The 22,494-nt window shown below is 54.5% G+C and overlaps 1 protein-coding gene across 2 annotated transcripts in view; it reads left to right on the top strand.

Annotated features, from left to right (window-relative positions):
• Positions 1-22,494, top strand: part of CRTAC1 (cartilage acidic protein 1) — a 150,906-nt gene that overhangs the window by 126,322 nt on the left and 2,090 nt on the right. Inside the window, exons 12-15 of one of the 2 annotated variants that reach the window (XM_026493816.4) lie at positions 6,597-6,742; positions 7,207-7,249; positions 9,571-9,714; positions 10,147-10,891. In XM_026493816.4, coding sequence (XP_026349601.1) covers positions 6,597-6,742; positions 7,207-7,249; positions 9,571-9,714; positions 10,147-10,265 — 452 coding nt within the window. In that variant the 3' untranslated portion in view covers positions 10,266-10,891. Of the gene's footprint in view, positions 1-6,596; positions 6,743-7,206; positions 7,250-9,570; positions 9,715-10,146; positions 10,892-22,494 lie in introns of those variants that run through there. The other variant, XM_044382021.3, reaches the window with a different exon arrangement.

Here is a 22,494-nt window from a genome sequence, read left to right on the forward strand (position 1 = left end):
TGCTCTGCCTCTGTCTTCCTGGACATCCATGTCCCCTCAGTTACGAAGCGACCCATATGAGGCCATCCAATCACCAGGGTGACTGCCGTGGTGTCCTAGGTGGGATGTCTATCCAGGTGTCTGGCTGGACATCACCTCCCACCCCATTGTACAGGTAAGGAAATTGAGGCTCCACATAGCAACGTAAGGACGGACTGGAGCTGAGGTTCTCCTGCCTCACATCCCGTGGACGGCCTGTGCTATTTTAAGACATGTTTATGGGCCTCACTGGGTCTCCTCTCTGGCCAGAATCTGCCCCTGCCAAGATAACAGACGTGCTTTCCAATGGGCAGCCTCGGCCAGGTCATTTGGTGGGATTGCAGGGACCCGAGAGCCCCCGTGCCCCTCCACAGCCACCTGCCTCCCATACTCAGGGTTAGAGATGCTGCACCGGCTGGGGAGCCCCTCCTGGCTGCCAATCCTTGCTATCTGGCAGGGCCAGGGGATTTGTTCTGGCTCTGAACTCTGGCTCAAACTGCTCCACGGGTCCCCTTGTAGGCTCCTCTCCGTTGCCAGGATCCACTCCCAGAGAGACACTGAAGGAAGGCTGCTCTTGGGGACTGGTCCCTGTGGGTCAGCCCTGGGCCTGGCAGTGGGAGTCCTGGAGGCGGCTGAGCAGGCAGCAGGGCCAGGGGCAGGGACACAGCCAGGAGCAGGTGGGCTCCATCCCCACAGCTCCAAGACCCCCAATCCAGGAGGGTCTCCGTCATGGACCCAGCATAGCACAAGCCTTCCTGAATGACGGAGGGGCCAGCGATGGGGTGGGAAGAGAGGGAGCCAAGAGGGAAGGCCAGATAGAGGGAAGAGTTGAGGAAAGAGAGAGGTGGGGCACCCAGGCAGACAGACAGGGAGCTAGGGAAACCAAAAGACGCAGAGAGGATGTGGGAAAGAGACAGATGAGACAAAAAAGAAATACTCCCTGCCCTCCAGGCTCACGGTCCAGTGAAAAAGGCAGATGGACACAGGGATTCTGGGGCAAGGCAGATCTGGACGTCCTGTCACACTGGCCCAGGGGCTGTGCGAGGACTAGCACAGGAGAAATAGTTCTGCTTTCCCAAGGACACGGGCCTAGTCCGAGGTCTAGCTGGGTGGTAGGAATTTAGGAGGTATGGAGGGTGACGGAAGAGAGCATCCCAGGGGCTAGCCTGGCTTGAACAAACGCCCAAAGACGGGAGTGTTCGGTGTGCCCACACAACCGAGTCATCTGATAAGAGCAGAGCCTAGAGAGGGAGGCCAAAGCCAACCTGGGGGGTGGGGGGGCAGAGCCAAGAGCCAGGCTGGAGGGGGACAGGCAGATCAGACGGGGGTCTGCAGCCCCGCCGGGCAAGCCAAAGCCAGGCTATGCTGTGCCGGGGCAGGGCCCCCCGGGAGCCGCCGGCAGGGCTGGTGTCCTGCACCAGGAGCCCTGCGGGGAGACCCGTGCTTGCACACGTTCTTAGAAGGATTTAATGGTTTTCCTGATTGTAAGAACACTGTATGTTGATTATAGGACAATTAGAAATCACAACATCATTAAAAAGAAAGGAAAAAGAACCCATAATCTCACCATTATCTTTTGAATATTAAGTGAAGAGTAAACATTTCTCCCTCCACCCAGTACCATCTGATTCATTTCGTCAGCACTGACTCACTGAGCACGAACTACGTGCCGAACACTGACGAGACACAGATCCTTGCCGCGGGTGATCTTACGTTCTAGCGGAAGTAGCAGAAACATATGATAATAAACATAATACCTGGGTAAATGTATAAAATGTTAGAAGATGTTAAGTGCTATGAAAAAAGGCAATGCAGAACAGGGTGAGGGGATCAGGAATGTGGAGGGGGTGGGGAGCAGTCTTCAGTACGGTGGTGGGGTGGCCCGCTCCCACATCCATGCTCCGTGATATGCTTTCATTACATGCAACAGGCCTGGGAGTATAGTCACAGATAAATACTCCTCGGGGGATTTTTTTCCAACAAATATACTCTTCCTATGGTTTCCAAACTTGCTTTTTCTCCCCCTCTCAACAATATAACGTGGACATCATGCCAAGCGCGCGCCCGTCCTTTGTTTCCCTTCAGTGCTGCTCGGTATTTCACCGTGGGAGGGCACTCGGCATTTATGGAGCAAGTCTCCTACTGATGGGCAGTTCGACGCTTTCTGGTTCTGAGCAGTTTGTGTTGTGGAGCTCGGGGTGAGAAGGCGTGAGTCGGAACACGAATGCAAGAAAGGCCTGCCTTGTTGTTCCGAATGACTAAGCCACAGATGGGGGGCCCCCGGCTGTGCCGGGAGCAGGGGGGGGTGATCTGGAGGGAAGACGACCCAAGGAAGCCTCCCTTCCAGCACTCACAGAACTCCCACTCACCCCAGCTGACCCTGATCCCTTCCTCCCTTTGTGACTTTGAGGCGAGGTGTGGCAAGGGTGCTGGACAGGGACACGGATGTGGTCATGCGCATGTGTCCCACAGCAGCCTGCCTCCTCGGCCCGCGTGTGTTCTGCTCATCTCTGCACTGAGCCACGGTCAGGGACTAGCTTCTCCGCCCCTTGTGTGTTTGACTCCCAAGATCTGGGCTGCCTCGCACCACACAATAAAAACTCAGGGACCTCACCGGATGGATGTTTCATTCTCTGGGGTTCGCAGAGGGCCCACTCAGCTTCACCCTGTAGAACCATCCCTCCCGGGGCAGCGTCAGCTACCACCCTACTCCCCACCCCGGCTCCGTGGAGCCCCTGGCCTCGTTCCACCCCGCCTCTGCACCCTGCCCTGGCCTTTCCCTGCTCCTTCTGGTGCAGATGGCCAGCTGGGCTCATCAACAAGCATTTCTGCTCACGGCCTTTGTGGAGGGCCCCACCGCACCCTGCTTGCTTGGAACCCGCCTCCCAGCCTGCACGCACCCACCCTCCGTATGCCACACCCTGGCTCTCCAGTTCCCGCTCCGCAGAGGGCCGAGGCCGCTCAACCAAACCCAGAAAGTGAGAACAAGCACCCACAATCTACTGGCCCCTAGCAGCCCCCATAGGGGCTCACCCACTGGCCAGCCCGCCCCAAGCGTTGAAGGCACCCCTGCCACACACACACCACTTTCCTTGCAGCTGATTGTGTGCGAGTGACAGAGCTGCCTCCGAGCCTGCTGTGCTCATTTAGGGAAGGCACATTCAGTGGCCCACATAAAAATTGCTTTATTAAAGTGCAAAAATATTCCACCAACTGTATTCCCACCATCTGTTTTGCTGGTGATTCTTCTGAAAAGCGCAATTCTCTGTGCCTCCTTGGCCTTTGTCCTTTAAAAGCTGCGGGAGGTGACTCCCTGCTGCTCTTGACCTCCCAGCTGTGCTGGTTAATGGGGCCTCCTCCGCTCACAGCCCCACTCCCTGACTCACAGCCCTGTCAGACAGACGGCTTCAACACTGCCCTTGCACAGTGCCTGGAAAGACCTGAGACATCTGGGGACTTGAGAGGGAACAGCCAAGCCTGGGGACAGGAGCCTGGGCTTCAGTCCTAGCTCAGACACCTGCAACTCGCTTCACCCTGCCAATATCTACACCTGGAGAGTGGGGCTAGAACGCCCACCTTGCAGGGTAGTCAGAGGATTCACATCAGCCTCACACGCGAAGGCGCCAAAGCCCAGTCTCCTCCCGTTCCCCCCACCGCCCGCCGCCTAATACATACTCACATGCTCTGCTTCCCCCTCTTCGAACTTCTCCCTGATCTTCAAATACACATGACCTTTTCATACCTCTGTACGGTGCCATGCCATCTGCCTGGGCTGCTCCTTCCTTCCCTTCTCTGCCTCACAAACTCCTACTACTCCTGCAGCACCCAGATCGGACGACTTGAAGGCCCGCCTCTCCCACCAAGTGGCACCCATGCTACAGCGGCCTGTTCCCAGTTCATTACAATCACTGTGTTCATTGCCCCCACGGGATGCAGCTCCTACAGGCTGGGGCCTGGGTTCATCTCCTTGCTGCTAAATCCCAGATCCCCGCACGATGCTTGGCCAGTAGTGGGGCCAGGCATGGGGGTGAAGCGAGCAGATTACAGGCAAAGGCTTTGGGGTCAGATGTATCTCGCTGGGCAACCACGAGCCATTGACATCACCTTCCCAGGTCTGAGCCCCTTTATCTCTAAAATGGAAATTCGGAATCTAGTACTTTCCCCATGGTGCTGCCAAGAGGACCCAGTGCTAACCCTGAGATCAGCTGGTACAGTTTGGGGTACTTACCCCCAGTGTTATTGCCGGCAAATGAAGGTGCTTTGGGAACTACAGGGTGCCCCCCATGTCTAAGAGATGGTGGAGGTGGGGATGCTAAGGGGACAATCGGCCGGGCCAGGGCTCACATTGCAAAGAAGGACGGTCCTCCCCAGGAGTGCTGGAGCTCTAGGCCACACGCCCATCTTACAGATGAAGAAAGTAAGGCCCCAGAGAGGGTGCCCAAGTCAGCAAAACAATCAGCAGCCGAGGAGGAAGTTCTACTGAGGCGTGTTCTCCTGGGCTTGCTCGTCTCATAGCCCCGGCCCCTCCCTGGGTGTGCAGGACGGGGGAAGCAGGACTCAGAACGACAGGCTGCAAACCCAGAATGTAAACGTGTGATTGTCTATGAATATTCGGTGACTCTTCGGAGTTATTTGTGGCACTGAAGTCAGGCTGGAAAATGTATTCGTGTAGCTGTTCTCTTGGCTTAGGTGAGAAACATGTGCTATCCTTTGTCTCTTTTTTTAATGGAAAAATGTTTACTTTTTATATATGCCACTTAATTTGGGCACTGTACAACCTACAAATGCCAGGTGTCTTTAACGTCAAGCGACTATTTCAAAACACAGAAGAAAACCTACAGCTGATACCCCCCAATCCCATGTCCACCCCCCTCCTCCAAAAGGAATTGTTACAGAAAGAGGGAGTAGGGGAAGAGAGGTTTATGAGAAATATTTTCTGGCTTCTGGGTCTGCTCCGGGAGCCTCTCCCAGGTGCCGCTGCCCCGCCGTGCCCACAGAGGCAGGGGCAGCTCACCTTTGACGCTTCTGAGTGTGGCAGCTGGTCCCCGCCCTCATTCACATAGAGCAGGGCAGCAGCAAGGCAAAGGGGAGGCCAGTGCAGGAAGGATCCAGGCGCTGGGCAAGGTGCAGCTTTCTCTGGAAGGCCCTGAGTAGTGTGCTAGGACCCCGGGAGGAAGGTGCCCCGGGGACGCTCCGTGCCAGGCTGTCTCAGCCCCCGCCCCAGCCGGGGCCTCTGCACAGGGGAGTCTACACATGCGTTCCCCTTAAAGTCTGGTTGTGGCTGCCAACCCTTTCCTAAAATGCAGGAATCTCGTTTATACATGAAAATGTGTCACCGGCTACCCTCCGCCCCCATAGTAGCTATCCTGGTAAAATCCACTGGTGGACAACGAGGACCCAGAGCTGCTATAAATTCTGCAGCCTCTTCGGTTCCCCTTGTTTTTCTGAGTATCTGCAAAGATTAAGGGGAAAGGAGCACATACACGTGGGTGACGTGTTGTTGATTCAGCCCACGAGTGGTGCCTGAGGGTATGACTGGATTTGTGGGCCCCTGAGCACCGGGCCCACATCTGTCATCCCTGGTGGGTGATAACCAGGGGCTGCACCCTCTCTCCTACCTGGGCTGAGCACTGCCCTCTTTCCCAGGTGACCGATTAGGACAAGAGCCTCTCCCTACAGGTGAGGCCCAGCCCCCTCCTCCTGCCCACCCCAGTTCATCACCATTAGCCTGTCCTTGCCGCAGTGATAGCCCGGATGCCTTAAGCAGGGGGCTGGGGCCCGCTCTGACACCGCCTAAACCCCCGACAGATCTTTCCAAGCAGCTTTCCACCCCTCAGGTGACACGTTGCTTTAAGGATGTGTGCGGATGGATTCTCCGTGAATATTCTCTGGGCCTCACCATGAGCTTCTGTAAACATCGTGGCTTTGTAGAAGGGTGCTTCTCCTGGGCCTTCCACCATCCCGTTCTTCATCACCTCAGCTTTTATTTGGAGCTCAGCTCAAGTGCCTTCTTCCCAAGAGCCTGTCCCCGATCACCCTGATGAGAAAGGGCCCCCAAACAACCCCCAGTTCCTCTTTACCCTCTTGCTGTACTTTTGTTTTCTTCACAGAGCTTGTCAATATCTGACATTATTTTTCTGTTCCTTTTCTTACCTGTCTATCCCCACCAGAGTGGGGCCCCCCCAAGAGCAGGCACATTCCCAATGGCACAAGAAAGCATGGCCTCTGGCAGGCTATGACTATATATAAATATAAATACATAAATATAGTGACGTGCCCAAGATCACACAGCAAGTCGGTGGCAGAGCTGGAGTTTGGCCCCAGGTCCCCCAGATGCCCGGCCCTCACCATGTTCTTTCTGACATAGCAGGCAAGTGGTCCAGCCAAGATCTGAACCCAGGACTGCAAAGTCAACCTGCTTACCACCAGGCTTTACCTTCTCCCCTAAAACAGCTTCATGCTGATTGGCCTATCCACTGGAACGTAAGTTCTAGAGCTGCGCCATGTGTGGCTTTGGAAATGTAAATTAATTAAAATTACATAGAATTTAAAATTCAGTTCTATGTTCTGTCCCACAGGGAAGGATGAAGCCAGCAGTGTGGAGGTGACGTGGCCAGACGGCAAGATGGCGAGCCGGGGTGTGGCCAGTGAGGAGATGAACTCGGTGCTGGAGATCCCCTACCCCCGGGATGAGGACAGACTTGAGGACCCAGCCCCCTTGGAGGTGAGCGAGGGTGTCCGGGCCTCAGAGCCAGAAAAGCAGGCCCCACCCACAGCGCCATGGGCTGCAGCTGGACTCCCTGGAATTTGCAGACTTTGCCCCTAGAATGGGGGAAATTTCGGCAGAGGGCAGGCTTCAGAGTGATCCCTCCACTTGCAGTTTAGGCCGGGCTTTGTAGTTGAAGAGGGGCAGGCTCTGTTAGGCGTCCCAGCTCAGGCACACGGATCCCACCACGGGAGCAGGACGAGCAGGCGTCCGAATGAATGTGCTCCCGTCCTTCCCCCAGCCCACTAGTCTCAGTGCAAGGGAAGGAGTCCTGGCAGGGAGGGGCTGCCCCCAGGCCCAGAGCGACGAGCACCCCTCATTCTGGGGTCAAGGTGACAGCCGCTCTGTGGCTGTGATTAGGACAGAAACCGAGGTGGGATCTTCTCCGCTCACTCATGTCTCTGCTTCTGCCCACCCTGCAGTGCGGCCAAGGATTCTCCCAGCAGGAAAATGGCCATTGCATGGGTGAGTTGCTCGAGGGTACCAGGGGAGGGGGAAGAGGCCAGACTCTCCCTGGGGAACGTCAGCCTGAGCCCTGGCAAAGCTCAGATTGCAGACCAGAGGAGAAAGGGGGGGAGGGAAGTGCGCTGTTTGTCCCTGGGGCTCCAGATGCCCAGACAACTGCCATGTGACTCACCAAGGTGGGAGTGATGTTAGCGGCCAGCAGGCTGAGTCACTGCTGTTCTGGGAACTGAGAGTGCTTCCTGCCGTGCACACAGGGAGAGCGGGCATGGGGAGGAGACACAGAGCGCGTACAGCGCTCGCGGGGAGGCCTGGCTACGGGCGGCCACGGTGGCTACGTGCACGTGCGTCTTCCGCGGACAGCTGGCGGCTGCGGCTTGGCCAGCCGGTAGGGCAGCAGGCACAGGGGCTGGTGGACAAGGACAGGCATCGCCAGGGGCATTGGAGCAAACCAGGCTGTGGAGTGTGGTCACAGAACAGAAGGGACATTTTAGCCTCGTGCAGAACTGGGGGGCAGGTAGCTGCCACTCCGCTAGGATGGCAGCTCTGTGAGGGCCCGGGGAGCTTCGGAAAGTCCTCCAAGGCCTGGAGTGGCAGCCAGGAGGCCCAGCCTCTAAAAGACCCTCAGCCCAATACCTTCCATGACAGAGACCAGCAGGGAGGGCTCAGGTCAAGGACGCCTCCTGCCTCTAGACCCTCAGGCAGCACTCTTCCCGAGTCCACTGTGCACGTGCTCCCGCGTCCCAGGCCAGCGGGTTTGCTCCTGAGATTCACGAGTCGACAAGACAGACACCGCCCCTGCCCTCCCGGAGCTTAGAGCCAGTGGGAGAGGCACATGGGTAAACAGTGATGACCACGCGGTGCAAGCAGGGCTGGGGGGGGAGGGCGTGGGAGCCCAAAGGTGGGGCCTACACCAGCTAGGGAAGGTGCCCCCAGAGAAAACAAGGTCTAAGCTGAAACCTGGGGGTGATGGGGAGTTTGCCAGGCAGGGAGAGGGAAGAAAGTGTTCGGGTGGAAGGCGCCACGTGGGCAAAGGGCCACCAGTGAGAAAGTGGAGGATGACAGTTGTGAGGGTGGCCTGGGAGGAAAGGAGTCCCCTCCACTCTCTGTGTCCCCGCCCTGGCTACTCTACACAGACTGTGCGTGTAAACAGAAATTCCAGCGTCTGCATGAGCACCGGCGGGACCCTGTGAGGTCACTCTCCGGGCCACCTCGTCCTTCTCGTCACCCAGCGGATGTTTATGAGCCCATGCGGGGTGCCGGGGGAGCAGGCCAAGGACCTGCCCACAGCCGCGTTTGCTCGAGCGAGGGGAACCACAAACGTGTGACCTGGCAGCCAGATGAGATGGGCTAAGAACCCTTTAAGCAAGGTGTCTCTGGAGATTGTTCTAGATGAAGTGGTCAGGGAGAAGACCTTTGAGTCGAAACCTGAAGGACGAGAAGGTCCAGCCCCAGAAAGAGCTGAGGGAAGAGCAGGAGCAAATAGCATGAGGCAGGAACAAGGCTTGGCATGTGAAAGGAATGGGAGGGAGGCTGGCGTCCCTGGAGACGGTGGCAGAGTCAGGCGCTAAGTCAGGGAGGGTCTCCAGGTGTCCGGGTTTTGTTCCTAGGGCCCTTTGCAGTTAAGCAGGAGGGTGGCATGTGTGATTCACATTTTCAGAAGATTAGCCTGGCTGCTGAATTGCAGATTAGACTGGAGGGAAGTGTGGAAGCCAGGGTGCCGGTCCGGAGGTGGCTGAGGACGTCCGGGCAACAGGTGGTGCAGGCTGGGATGGGCTGTGGCAGAGCAGGAGCCGGACCGACAGAGGGGTCCTATGGGGGCAGAACGGCAGGGTCTGTTGCAAAATTGCCTGCAGAGGTAAGGGAAAAGGAGGAACTAGGCATTGCTCCTGTCTGTGCTCGAGCAGTGAGTGGGTGACGGTGGTGTGACGGACTTAGGCGAGATGCGGTCGGGGCGGAAGAAGTTTGAGGGCTGGGGGACTTAGAGTTCCATTTTGGGCCTACTGAGCGTGAGATGCATGTTAGATTCACAAGTCTGGAGCCCCAGGGACAGGTTGGGGCTGGAGATAGGAATCTGGAATCATCCACGTATGAAGGGACCACCTACTGAAAGTGTGGTAGCTAGAAGATCCAGGACCAAGCCTGACACCCCCAACATGTAGAGGTCAAGAAGAGAACGAACCAGCCAAAAGGACTAAAGTTGAGGAAGTTGAGGCCTGGAGAGAAGGACATGCCCAAGGTCACAGAGTAGGTGGGGCCACAGAGCCTGAGCAAGGACCCACTGCCCCACACCTCCCTGGTGAGTGACTCCCCTCACCTTTCAGACACCAACGAATGCATCCAGTTCCCCTTCGTGTGCCCTCGAGACAAGCCCGTGTGTGTCAACACGTACGGAAGTTATAGGTGCCGGACCAACAAGAGGTGCAGTCGGGGCTATGAGCCCAACGAGGACGGCACGGCCTGTGTGGGTGAGTAGGCCCCGCCACAGCCCAGGAGGACATGAGGAAGTTGTCTTCCACTGGGGAGCTCTGGGGAGGCCCCTGATCAAGGTCCCCATCCCCTGACTTCTCCTGGCTGGCTGCAGTCTCCTCAGACCCCCGCTGGGTCTCCGGGGAAGACCATGACAGAGGTTTGGAGCAGGCCCACCACTACTCCATCTGAAGGGTCCCTGGGGTGCTGTGTCCTGGCCAGAGGCAACTGTTCTCCCCAAAATGTTCCTACCTTAAGGTCAGCCCATCTTTTCCGACCAGGGATAGAAATTAGCTCTACTGCTCATCCTTGTCTGAATTTCTGAACTGGTATTTGTCTTCTTCCTCCCAAATGCTTCCCCCCCCCCATCCCACCCCAACCCCCTTTCTCTTTTTCCCATTTGCTCTCTCTCTCTCCCATCTTTTTTGCAGCTCAAGTAGCCTTTTTAGGTGGGTATCCTTCTGCTGCCTTTAGAATCTCTGAGCCTCTCTCTCGGGCCTCATATCTTTCTCTAGGCCTTGGACTTTGCCTTCAGTTATATGCACTTTAAATCCCATCAATAAAGGAAAAAAAAAAAGAAAAAAACTAACAACCTTTGTGGAAAACTAAATCTCTCCCGCTGCCTGTCTCTCTATCCACACCCAGTAGATTCTGCCACGCGTGCTCCCTCTGAATGGACCGCAGGGGTGGCCATCTTTGAAAAGGGAAGTTTGGGAGATACTGATATTTATGTAATCTTAGCTATTTGTAAAGCCTTTCTTTGCATGTTTTCTGAGGAAAACAAAAAAGGAAAGCCTCCCTCCTACCCCATCTACCTTCCCTCAGTTCTTCAGAAGAATCACAATAGTCCTGTCTTTTCTGGATTCTCCAGTGTCACAAGCACCCTATTTTGCCCTTAACAAAGATGGCTCCAAGGCGGTCGCTTGCTCAGTTGATTCACTCGTGTATCATGTGCCTGCTGGTTTGGCCTGTGCTGTTTCTGCTCTGTGCGCCCTGACTTCCCGTGGTAGAGAAAGCCTTATTGGAGTTGGTGGTTATGATGGGAGGGGAAAGGGTGATCTTTTGGGACTCTTGATAAAAATGTTAAAGTTTGAATTTGCTAAGTCTTCCAGCCTCTTTCTGGAGAAATTATGCCAATAAACTCTCTGTTGGATATTAGTGCCTAGCTGGTGAAAACAAAACTGTGTCTGGGGCAAGTAGATGCTGGTTGGAATGTTGAATTAGCAGTAGCCCTTCCATCGTGGGGCGCTTGGAAAGCAAATCACACGACAGGGAAAGTGTCCGCCCTGAGCATGAGCAATGGTTTAGGTATGTGCACTAATCTTCACTTTTGGGGGGCTGGAGTTTGGACAAGGCAAGGCATGTAGGATGAGCAAGGGGCAGATAGTGGAGGGAATATTCTGGCCTTTTACCTGGAGGAAGTCGCTTTTCTACACTGGGCCTCAGTTTCCCTAATCTAAATAGCAAGAGATTTAGTCTGGTATATCCCTAAAGCCCTTTCCTTTCTAAGACCCTTCAGTGTTTGGCTGGACACAGACACAGTGAGTCTCAAGTTACCCTGATTTCTAGAAAGAATCTGGCAAATTGGTCTTCCCTGCAATATGCTTAGAAACCTGGACGCTTCTGTAGCCAGAGCACCCTTTGGGAATGATGTAACACCACAGGATACTTTCACAAGCAGCACTGGTAGGGAAGGCTTGTTATAAATCACAGATCTATTCTTCGCGGGGAAAAAAAGTTGCCCCAAGATACAATAAAATCACACTTAAGAATGCAGCAAGCATTTTAAAAACATATTTTTAAAAAACCTACCATCTTCTAATATAATAATACTCCCAATAAATCACAAAATATGAATTCCTCATAGCTAGTACTGTTTTTACACTCAGAATAGGAGCTTAAATGAAAAGTCTTAAAAACAGCTACGTTTTCACAAGTAAGCGTATAACAACTTCAAAACTGCTCCGCTTCTGGAAAGCCCACTCCTGTGTGTTCACATAGATTTAAAGGTGTGGATGGGCCCCGGAGATGAGGCTCAGGGAGACGAAGTGATCTGCTGGAGGTCACAGGGCCAGCTGGCCCCCAGGCAAAGCTAGAGCCCTTTCCCACCACGCCGTCTTGTCAGGGGGTAACAGACAGGGCTGTCACTGTTCACACTCTTCCCTAGTCACTCTGGAAGCTGCTGCCTTTCTCGAAATGAACAAGTGGATCTGAGATAGGAAGATAAGTAAAACCCAAAACCCACAGAGGCAGCAGTTCCCGATGTAATGGTAAATGACAAGATAACAGTGTCCATCGACAGACCGCACACAACAGCGTGAGAATAAGGGACAGGGCAGCTAGTGAGACAGCCTGCCAAGGACATCAGAAAATGCAGGATGGCAGCAGACTTCAGAGGATACCTTCTAAAGTAATAACCATGAATCCTCATACACCGGGTTTCTTGTAACAGGGTATCTATGTGTCATTTTACCCTACTTGGTGGTGGGGCCAGATGAGTTACCAAGAGGAGTTCCAACTTCCCCCAGCGTCAGGAGCACGACTACAAATCCCAGCTCCGGGGTAAGAAGGGTTACTTTGGATGTGATTCAGTCATTCAACAAATATTAGTTGAGTGCCAGGTACTAAGCTAGGCTCAGGGCATACAATGGTAAGTAGAGATGACATGGTTACTGTCCCCACACCGTCTTCCTCGAGCCAGATGGAAGAGCCCAGTGCATGGGATGAGAGTAGGACTTACAGGGGCTTTCTGAGAAATCTAGCTAAATTCTTGGGTTGCTACACCAGAAAGCGAGCTCTTTGCGTTCGTTCACTCATTCAAATATTCATTCAGCAAGCACTCATTTGGAACCTCCTATGTGACAAGCACCGGGTCCCTTCCACGAGAAAAGTGACAAGGTCCAATGAGGGGGGTCACGTCTCTTGCCCCCCAAGATGCTTGTGTTGAAAGAAATACAAGGCTAAAAGATACAGAGGCCAGGCAGGTACTGACCCAACTCAGCGTTACCTGCCCCCAAATAACAGAGCCTCCCCAGCGGGCCAGGAATCCAGGCTTCTGAGCCAAGTGCCCCCAGTCCAGTACATTTGCTGGTCTGTGCTGAACTGGCCCCAGAGCCAGCCCCAAGCTAGCTGGGCACAGGATCACCATCCCTCTTTCTTCCAACTCCCCTTCCTCTGATGTCTGCAGGGGTTACACCCTTGCCTTCCCCTTCTGAGCACAAATAATTCAGTCCTTTCTTTGTCCCTTAGCCCCGCTCAGGCTCCTGACATCATCTTGCCTTATACTGGACTTGAGTTTATAAAAAAATTGCAAATGGCTCCAGGGCTGACAAGTGGCACGGGCCTACAGGGGGTCTCACGAACAGAGGAGCTGTGCCCCATCTGGGGCGGCCCTGGCTCACTCTAGTAATAATAATAATACCATTTTTATTCTGCCCGAGAACACTCCTCTCTCCAGGAATGTACCCCTCAACATGAGAGGAATAGCCACGTTCAGTGAGCTTGACACGTCTGGGCCAGATCTAAGCTCTTTAGAAGTATCAGCCTGTGTAATCCTCACAACAGTCCCAAGAGGAAATTGCTGTAATGATCCCAGTTTTACAGAGAAGCTAAGTGGCTTGTCCGGCTCACACAGCTGGGACAAACAGGAAGGACTCCATCAGGGTGGTCTGGCCCCCAGCCTGAGCTCTTAACATGGATGCTTCCTTCCCATTGGGGGGCGGGGGGGGGGGGCTAGCCAGTGACACAAAAGCCACCATCTCTCTGTGCTGCCCAGGGGCAGGGGATGGGTTGGGGAGGAGGAAATGGAGTCCTTGAAGAGCCCAGGATCTATGACAGTCACCACAGAGTCACACTCCAGCTGCAAGAAGAGGTGGCAGCGTCCAGGCCGAGTCCCCTCACCAGCCGGCATGGCTGGCCTTAGCAAACGCGAAGCCATGAATCAGGCATGCAGCCTCTTCAAGCATCTACTCCGTTGCCAGCCCTGCTCTGGGGAGGTGCCATTCTGAGGGCCAAGAGTTTGATTATGTGTCACTCTGGCTGCTATGGCCCCCTCCCAGGGTCTGGGTATCACACCTTGACCAGCACCACTGAACTGTGACCCAAGCAGGAACTCCACTCCAGCCTCCCAGCACGGCTGTCGGTTATCTCTCTGGGAGCCCCACAGAGGCGGAGGATGAACACTTCATTTTCTCAAGGAGCCAGCTGGGTTTTTCCAGCAGATTCCAGCGTGATACTCCACCCAGACTGTCAGCCCAGGAGACAAGCCAAGTCTCTCCCTTTCTCTCCCTCCCTGGGGTCAACCACATCTCTCTCCTTCACTGTGGCCAGAACCCCAGCCACATCCTGTCAGGCTGCTGTGGTGTCTCCTTAGCAACAGACACGTCCCAGAAGAGGAAGGAGGAGGCGAGACAGCACAGGCTGGTTAACGGCACGGATCACGCCAACCCCTCCTTCCGCAGCAGTCCTCTTAGGGGAACTATAGTTGAACAGCAAAGTAGTCGAAGGGTAGGCCATGAGAGGAAAATGAGAAACGAGAAGAGCTAAAAACCCTCCTCAAGGGAAGGAGCGAACGTACGAAACGCCTATCATATGCCCAGAACTTTACGTGGATGGCCCCAGGAATCCCCACCCCCGTGCTATGGGATAAAGGTTACTCATCTCTTTTATCGCCAAAGAAGCAAGACTCAGAAAGAACAAGTTCCCCAACGTCCATAGCCGATGAAGTGGCAAAAGCTGTGATTCAGACTGGCGACTGCCTGGCTCCCAAGCCTGTGTTCTGAAGCCTTCTGGGGAGCAACCCCCAGGTAACTGACACCTGGGCAAAGGATTTAACCAACTGTCACTTGGCATACGCTGGTTGGACACGTACTGCATGCTGGGCATTGCTCTGTGGCTTGGCCCATACGTCTGTGTACAACACTGCCGAAGATTCCTGAATGGCCTGGTGACATACGCAGGTGCTAAACGACATAAGAAGTAAAGAATATAGCGTGTCAGAGGTGTGAAGTCTATCGCGGTGGGGGCGGCAGCACGAAGGCACATCGAGAGCGCTGGGATGGAGGCAGAAGACCCTTTAAATCGGGTGGGGCGGGGGGGGCGCTCTGGGAAAGAGGCATTTGAGCAGAAATGTAAAGTAGGTGTGCTGTCCTCCACACTCAGTTTTCTCATCTGTAAAATGGGGATAATACCTACCTCGCGGAGTCATTATATTAAACAAGATGATATAAAAACAGTCGACATGGTGCCTGGCACAAGTAAAGCCACAAATAAATTTAAAATGTTAATAATATTAATAAGTAGCAAAGGTCAGGATGGAGCCTGGGTCTATTCAATGCCAAAGCTCACACGGCTCCCAGCACGCCCTGCTGTGTGGCCCAGGTCTCCCAGGAGCCGCGATGTGGGAGATGTGGAGGACCCTGGCTGCCCTCGGGCAGCTGACAGCTTTGCAGGAAAAGACCTCAAGACTGAAAATAGCCCAAGGGAGCAGAGCAAACCTTCCTGGGGCCTGGGCTGTGGTGCTGTTCAGCTTAGCGCTCACGCAGCGCCATTCCCAGAGAGAATGATCATAAAATTAGGCAAAAAAAAAAAAAAGCTAGGCGACTGTGCCATTGACCAGGCTGCAGAAAGCACAGGTCCACCAGCAGCTGGTGACCTGGCCTGGGGATTGGGCCCTCCACCACCACAGAAGCCTACAGAGGGACCTGAGAAGTCATTTAGTCCTGCCCCCATCCTGTTCAGCTGTGAAAACTGAGGCCCAAAAGGAACAGTGACTTCCAGAGGACCACAGCCTAGCGGGGAATCTGACTCCCGCCTGGGGCTCCTCCTTGCTCACCCTGCCTCCTTCTCCAGAAAGCTCAAAGCATTTCATAAGTACAGTTGTATCAACAGTTTCTGAAATAGGAAGGGGGCGGGCAGAGCTTTTTCTTTCCATGGGGCTGACCCAGAATCAGAGTCAGCGTTAAGTGCCCAAAGAACCACGCTTGGCCCATGGAACCCCGCTGAAAAAGAGCTGAGTGGAAATACTAGGTGCACAGAGGGTCCTGCGCAGCTGAGAAGCGAGGCTGCAGCCAAGGTCAAGAACAGGGGACGAGGGTACGTACTCAGCCCCAGGAGGATTTACCCACCTTAAAATCGTGGTGTTCGTGGAGCACCGAGCAGGGGCTGAGTGGGGCTGGGATGCCTGCTTCCTGCTCCTTCCCTCCCCTCCTAGGACAGGTGGAGATCGTGAGCAGAGCCACGAGATCATGGCCAGGGCAACTGAAGCAGCCGCCCACGCAGGGGAGGGCCTAGGGTCGCCGCCCCTACCCTTTAACTGAGTTAGTCAGTGGCCATGTGCAGTTGAACCGTATCACTCAGCGGCCACCTACCTGTCTGCGTCTGCCTAAGCTGCTTCTCGGGTCATCTTGCGCCAGGGGCCAGAGGATTCCACATCTGTACATTCCTGTCCCTGCTGCCTGCCTCTTCTGCCAGCCCTCCTGGTGGGCTGCATTTCCCATTCACCTGACAGGCACGTGGGGCAGGGGGAGGGAGGTGGTGGAGACCACTAAGACGACCCGCGTCACCCCTTCCCAGGAAGTCCCTGCCCAGAACCTCCTGAGCCTGGCCTGCCTGCCAGAAGGGAAGTCTGGAGCCCGGAATACATGCTGTAGCGGGAGCTCACTGTCCTTCTTCATGGCCAGCCCCACAGCTGCCATGAAGGACCTATCACCCAGAATCATTTAATATACCCCTCTCTCCACCAAAAGATCGATTTAAGGCCTCACTGTCCTCCCTCCACCCCAGACCTGAGTGCAGAGCTCCTGGGGAAGGAGCAAAGCCCAGTGCCCTCCCCATCTGCCCATGGGGACCGTGGCAGAGGAGCAAGCTTGGGCCCCAGGGAGGAAGGTAAACCCCATATATACCTTCACTGTGCTTTCAGGTCCCCTGGCTCAAGATTTACAGGCCTTGAAGGCAGACACGGAGAGGAAAGAGGCAAGAGAGGGGTCTCAAAGCCTCACCCCAACAAAGAATGTGTCTCGTGTGCCAGAATGCCATACTCTTTCTTAGAGAGCTGATGCAAAATTCCTATGGCCCTGCCTCCCTCCTTCCTTCCATCTATCCTTAAAACATTCTCTTCGCCCTGAGACTCTGGGATCGGATGGCCTGAGGCTTGACTCCCAGACACCCCACCTACACGACCTGTTAGTGACCTAAAGCTGCTTCCTCTGAGCCTCAGTTTCTTCCTCCACAGAATGGAAAGCCTAAGAACTCACAGAGCTGTGGAGCTGAAGCATTCACAGTGCACAGTGCAGCAGCCAGCTGATGCAAAGCAGATATTATTCTAGAACCTGTCCCAGGCCCTCTAATCTCCTGCTTTCACTTCTAGCACTGCCTGATTTTACAACAATCCATAAGTCATTAACTGGGGTGATCTTAGACCTATAAGAATCCTTCCCAATGAGACACATCCATCACTCAAATGCAGAGTTCATCTGGGGACCGGGTTACACAGTATCTTTCCTTTGAAGAGCTCCGGCACTGTATTTAGATCTGCACTGGGGAGCACGGGGCTGCTCGGTACCCATCCATTCACCTGCCTCTCCAGGGTCTGTGAGCATCCATCTCAAGCCAGGCAGCCCTCTCGCTCACCTCTGAACCATCAGTCATCTCCCGGCACCCACCTTCTCTGTATGCATCCACTTGTCCGTCCGTCCATCCATCCATCCACCCCCCCACCCACGGTACTTCACTCCCTAGGGCCCCAGGCCCAGACTTTCCAGGAACCGTACTCAGCCCCGGAGGATTTACTCACCTTAAATCATGGTGTTCAGGGAGCACCAGGCAGGGACTGAGTGGGGTCAGGATGCACGCCAACTCTGCCCTCCCTCCCGTCCCAGGACAGGTGGAGATCGTGAGCAGAGCCACAAGATCATGGCCAGGGCAACTCGAAGCAGCTGCCCAAGCAGGGGAGGGCCTAGGGTCGCTGCCCCTACCCTTTAATTGAGTTAGTGGCCACGTGCAGTTGAACCGTATCACTCAGTGGCCACCTACCTGTCTGCGTCTGCCTAAGCTGCTTCTCGGGTCACCTTGTGCCAGGGGCCAGAGGATTCCACATCTGTACATTCCTGTCCTTGCTGCCTGTCTCTTCCTGCCAGCCCTCCTGGTGGGCCGCATTTCCCATTCACCTGACACGTGTGGGGCAGGGGGAGGGAGGTGGTGGAGACCACTAAGACGAGACCCCCGTCCTCCCCCCACCCTCCACGAGTTGACCAAGGAACTGGGGACAGCGGGAAGAAGACCATTGCCGTCCACAAGGTCCAGTAAGCTGTGTATAACATTTCCCCCTTCCGGGGCTTTGCTCAGACTGCTCTCAGGTAGTAGCTGGTCCCCAATCACTTTTCCACTACAGAAATCAATAACTTGAATTACTCCAAAATAACGAGCCCCATCATGCCTCTGCAAAGCTAATTTTTCTGTGTCCACATTTGCCCACGTGCTTCTCCCTGGGTCTAGAATCTGCCTGTAGGAGCCAATCCAGGTAGAACGGAGTCTTTTACCCTACTGTGACACACTGGCAGAATGAGAACAGGGTTTGGGCTCTGACACTTAGATTCGGGTCTTTACTTTGCCACTTACTAGCTGTGGGCGCTTGTCAAGCTACCTAACCACCTGGAACATCAGTTTCCTCATCTATAAAATAAGAATTCAAATATAACCACCCACCAGAGTGTTAGAGAACTAAATGGAATAATAATGTACATGAATGTTCCTGGCATATATTAGGGAATCAGCGAACCCTTGGATAAATATCTGTTTATTCTCTGCAAGAACCTGGAACCTGGCTATAAGTCTGTGTCACGAGGCCACTGTACAATGAGGTCCTGGTGTAACTTCAGCAATAACAATAATATTTTACTTTGGAGAAATAGATGACCATTTACAAAGATGCATTCTCATCGTGCTCTCATTTTGCAGATGACAGAGCTGGGACTCAGGGCAGCTAAGTGCATGACTCGGGGTCGGCAGGCTGTGGCAGCCCTCTGACTCCCTTCCCACTCCTCCACCTCCCCCACCGGCCCCGACTCAAAACCGCGAGTCCCGGTGCAGCTCCAGGATGCTGCCCGCTAGGTTCTGCCATCCGGCGGACGCTGACCCGACAAGCCCGTTAAACAGCCCCTTAGAGGAGGAGCGGGAGCTCGGCACGGTGTGCCCTGGGCGCTGCCAGGAGAATGAATCCTCCCAAAGTTGCCTGAGAGGGGTCGGGTGGAAACCTCAGAAGGCATTAGCGGACACCTATTTCCTGCCAGCACATTCTCAGCCAGTTTCTCGCTGACTCCTCAAAACAGCTGTTCTCAGTCTTTTCTTAGGGGTGGTCAATTACCCCTTGGCGAATCTGCCAAAAGCGCTTCTCCCAATAAAGGCACATCCCACACCTAAGTGCAGGGGGTGGGGTCGAGGCTCAGAGCTCCTGGGGTAAACCCAAGCAGTTTCAGGGAACTTCTCTTCTGGGCGCCCCACCCTCATCATATCAAACATTGTCAGAGGCATCCACAACTCTCCCTAAATTACACACACACACACACACACACAGTTGAGTTGAACTATGGCTGACTGTTTGACAGTACTACATTTTGTAGACATGCAATGAAACATTAATTTCAGTTTTGTGTTTTCTTTTCCTATTTTGGAGCCAATAAACTTTTCTGGTAAATTTTATTGAAATGTACCATACATATAGAAAAATATACGAATCTTAAGTGTACAGCTCCAGGAGTTCTCACAAAGCGAGCGCACCTGTGTAACCAGCACGCTGCTGGGGAGACAGATCGTGAGCACCTGAAGTCTCCCCAGGCCCCCTCCGTTCACTACACCCCACCCCAGGGCAGCCGCTCTACCACCGTAGGTTCGTTTTGCCCATATTAGTAGTTATAAGTGGAGTCATCGCCTGCACTCATTTCATGTCTCGTTGCTTTTGTGTAATGATAAACTTTTATTTGGGTCTCAGACATTTTCAGAGGCCCATGAAAAGGCTCCTAGGCTCTAGGTCGAAATCAGGGGTGCTCGACCTCGTTTTCACACTAGACTCTCCAGGGAAACTAAAGAATCCTGATGTCCAGGCCACACTCCCAGAACAATGAAATCAGCATCTCTGGGGAAAGGACCACACATCAGCAGTTTCTCTTGCTCCCTGGGTAACATCGATTGCAGCCAAGGATGCGAGGCGCTGGTCTGAGCAATTTTGTCAAGTATTAGGACCCCTATTTTACAGCTGTGGAAGGAACCTGGGGCTCAAGGAGGCTCCACCACGGGCTACTCTTGTGAAGCCTGAACTCCAATTCAGGTCTCACTAGGAGCGCCATTTGCATTGCCGTCATCCTTGGTCAATAGTAAAGCCAAAATGAGGGGCCGGTGCCTCCTGCCGGTAACCTTCCTTACTGTAAGTCCTTCCAGAGCTGTGGAGAAGGGGGCCGGGGTTCCCAGGAGAAAGGCAGCACCCCGGGAGCTGGCCGTAGGGAGAGGCACCACCAACGGGACTCCATCTTTGCCCCACACCTCCTCTGAAAGCGGGTGGAAGTGGCTGCGTGGTTGGGGTTCCAGGAGCCTTTCCCAGGCCGCTTTGATTCCGGGGTGCAGTGCACGATTCTGCCACTCGGTGGCACAATGAGCTTCTGTAAACCCTGTGGTTTTCACACACCCCAAAGGAAGCTAGAGAGCAGAGCCTGACAGCAGTAGCCAAGGGAATGGCAGCCCAGAGCTGCCCCGGGGGCAGCTGACGGCCCGTTCCTGGCTGGCGAGGGGGATGCAGAGACGTGGCTGCAGCCCGACCCGCAGGAGAGAACACTCCCCGCTGTAACTGAGCTAGCAGAGGAAACCCAGGGAGAGAGAAGTCACGCCTCACCTGCTTCTCCCCACTCTGCCCTTCACCAAGCGGCCCCTGTGGGCCCCGCAGTTCTGTGAGGAGCGCAGCCCACCCCCACTCCCGTGATGCCTAGAGGTACCAGCCTGGCCTTGGAGGTACCAGGCACAGCTCCATGTCCTTACCTGGGAATCTGTCAAATCCTTACCGAGGATGGCTGAGGACCTCAAGTTTTGACAGGGTCCCTGAAGCTGGATTAATCATCTTCCACACAGTTGGGAGTCAGACTGCCTAGATTCAAAGCCAAGCGCTGCCACTTCCTAGTTGCGTAACTTTGGGCAAGTTATTTAACATCTGTGAGCCTCAGTCTCTTCATCTGTAAAATGGGAATAACAGTCCACACCATAGCGTTGTTGTGAGGACTGAATGATTAAGTAGGGTCTTAGCCTAGTGCCTGGCACACAATAAGTGATGTTAGCTACTATTGTTTAATATTACGACTAATAACCTTACGTACAGGACAGACAGAACACCCCCTCAAGTTAAAGAACAGCCTCCATTGTGACCACACACACACACCCCAGGCTTGAGTCCAGGCAGTGGGTCCAGGCCTGCCCGTGGTTCAGGCAAAGGCCCAGCTGCCCCTTCAGAGCAGCAAGAAGTGTGGAAGCCACCCAGAGTCCCATTCAGCACCACCCAGAGGGGACCTCCCCCAAGCCCCCACCCTGAGGCCGGAGCCTTTGTCCCCACACTCTGGAGAGACCCTCTCTTTGTCCACAGACCTGAGTGTGTGACCCTAGCCACCCTGCAGCGTAAGGCAACTTCCATCAGGATGCCATCCCCATGGTGTCGGAGTGAGCACTGGCTCGGGAGAACCAGCTATGGGACCTGGGGCAAGTCATGGGACCGCTCTGGGCCTCCATTTGGCCTAGTTCAGATGATCTTTAAATCCCCTCCCAGCTCTAAGACAGGGTTTTACCAAAGTACCTGGCACACGATAAGTGCTCAGTAAATATTGTTTGATCCTGCTAGGTTCCAGTACTCACGTGCTTTTCCAGTCTTTAAAACTGATTCTGTGATCTGGCCCCTAACAGGGCCCAACCCAGGTTAAGAGCTCAAAAAATGGATATTTAATCAATCCATTACTTACTTTTGACCTGGCTCGCAGTCAGGCGGTTCCCTCCACCCAAGGCTGCAAATGCCCCCAGAAAGGCTCCAGATTAGAGGAGCCAGAATGTAGCCTCCCCGCTAGACGACAAGCTCCAAGAAGACAGGGTGGGTCCCGCCCATGTCGGGTTCACCGCTCCTTCAGGAACATACTCAGCCCCACCTCCTTGGCATGAGGCAGGTGGGCAGCTGAGCCTCCCCTCACTGTAGTCCTGGGGCACAGAACTGGCAGCCCATCACCATAGGGGAGAGAACCAGAGCAGAGCCTCAAGCTGGGCAAGTCCTTTTATTGGAAAAAGAAATAATAAAACCAAAGGCCACTGCATCACCTGTGCCCAACCATCCCACAGGAGAGGCACAGGTTAGACATAAGGCCCGGCCACACAGTGGGCCAGGGAGGGCACAGGCCAGGCCCAGGAGTCAGGGGGTTGCCATGGAGCTCACTGGGTCTCTGCTCTCTGTGGGGTATCCTTGGACGAGGACCCACCCACTTGGGCTCAGGGACCGGGCTGCCCTCTCCAGCTCCCTGGGTCGGCCCCTCCCACATACTGCTCTCTTGTCCAAAAGAAAACCAGGCCCCTCTTTGGTTCTAGCAAGTTACCTGCAGTGGCTGGTCTTTGAGATACCCTTTTCGCACCTCCTGCCACCTGAGGCAGGCAGCCACTTTCTGTCCCTCATCGGGGCACCAGGACAGGGCTGCTTCCTTTCCACTTGCCACCCTGGGCCTTGGCAGCCAGGGCCTCATTGGCTGGGTGCTTCTCTTCCCTTTCAAGAA

This window comes from Ursus arctos, unplaced genomic scaffold, assembly GCF_023065955.2.
Source record: "Ursus arctos isolate Adak ecotype North America unplaced genomic scaffold, UrsArc2.0 scaffold_7, whole genome shotgun sequence".
In the NCBI taxonomy this organism is placed as follows: Eukaryota; Metazoa; Chordata; class Mammalia; order Carnivora; family Ursidae; genus Ursus; species Ursus arctos.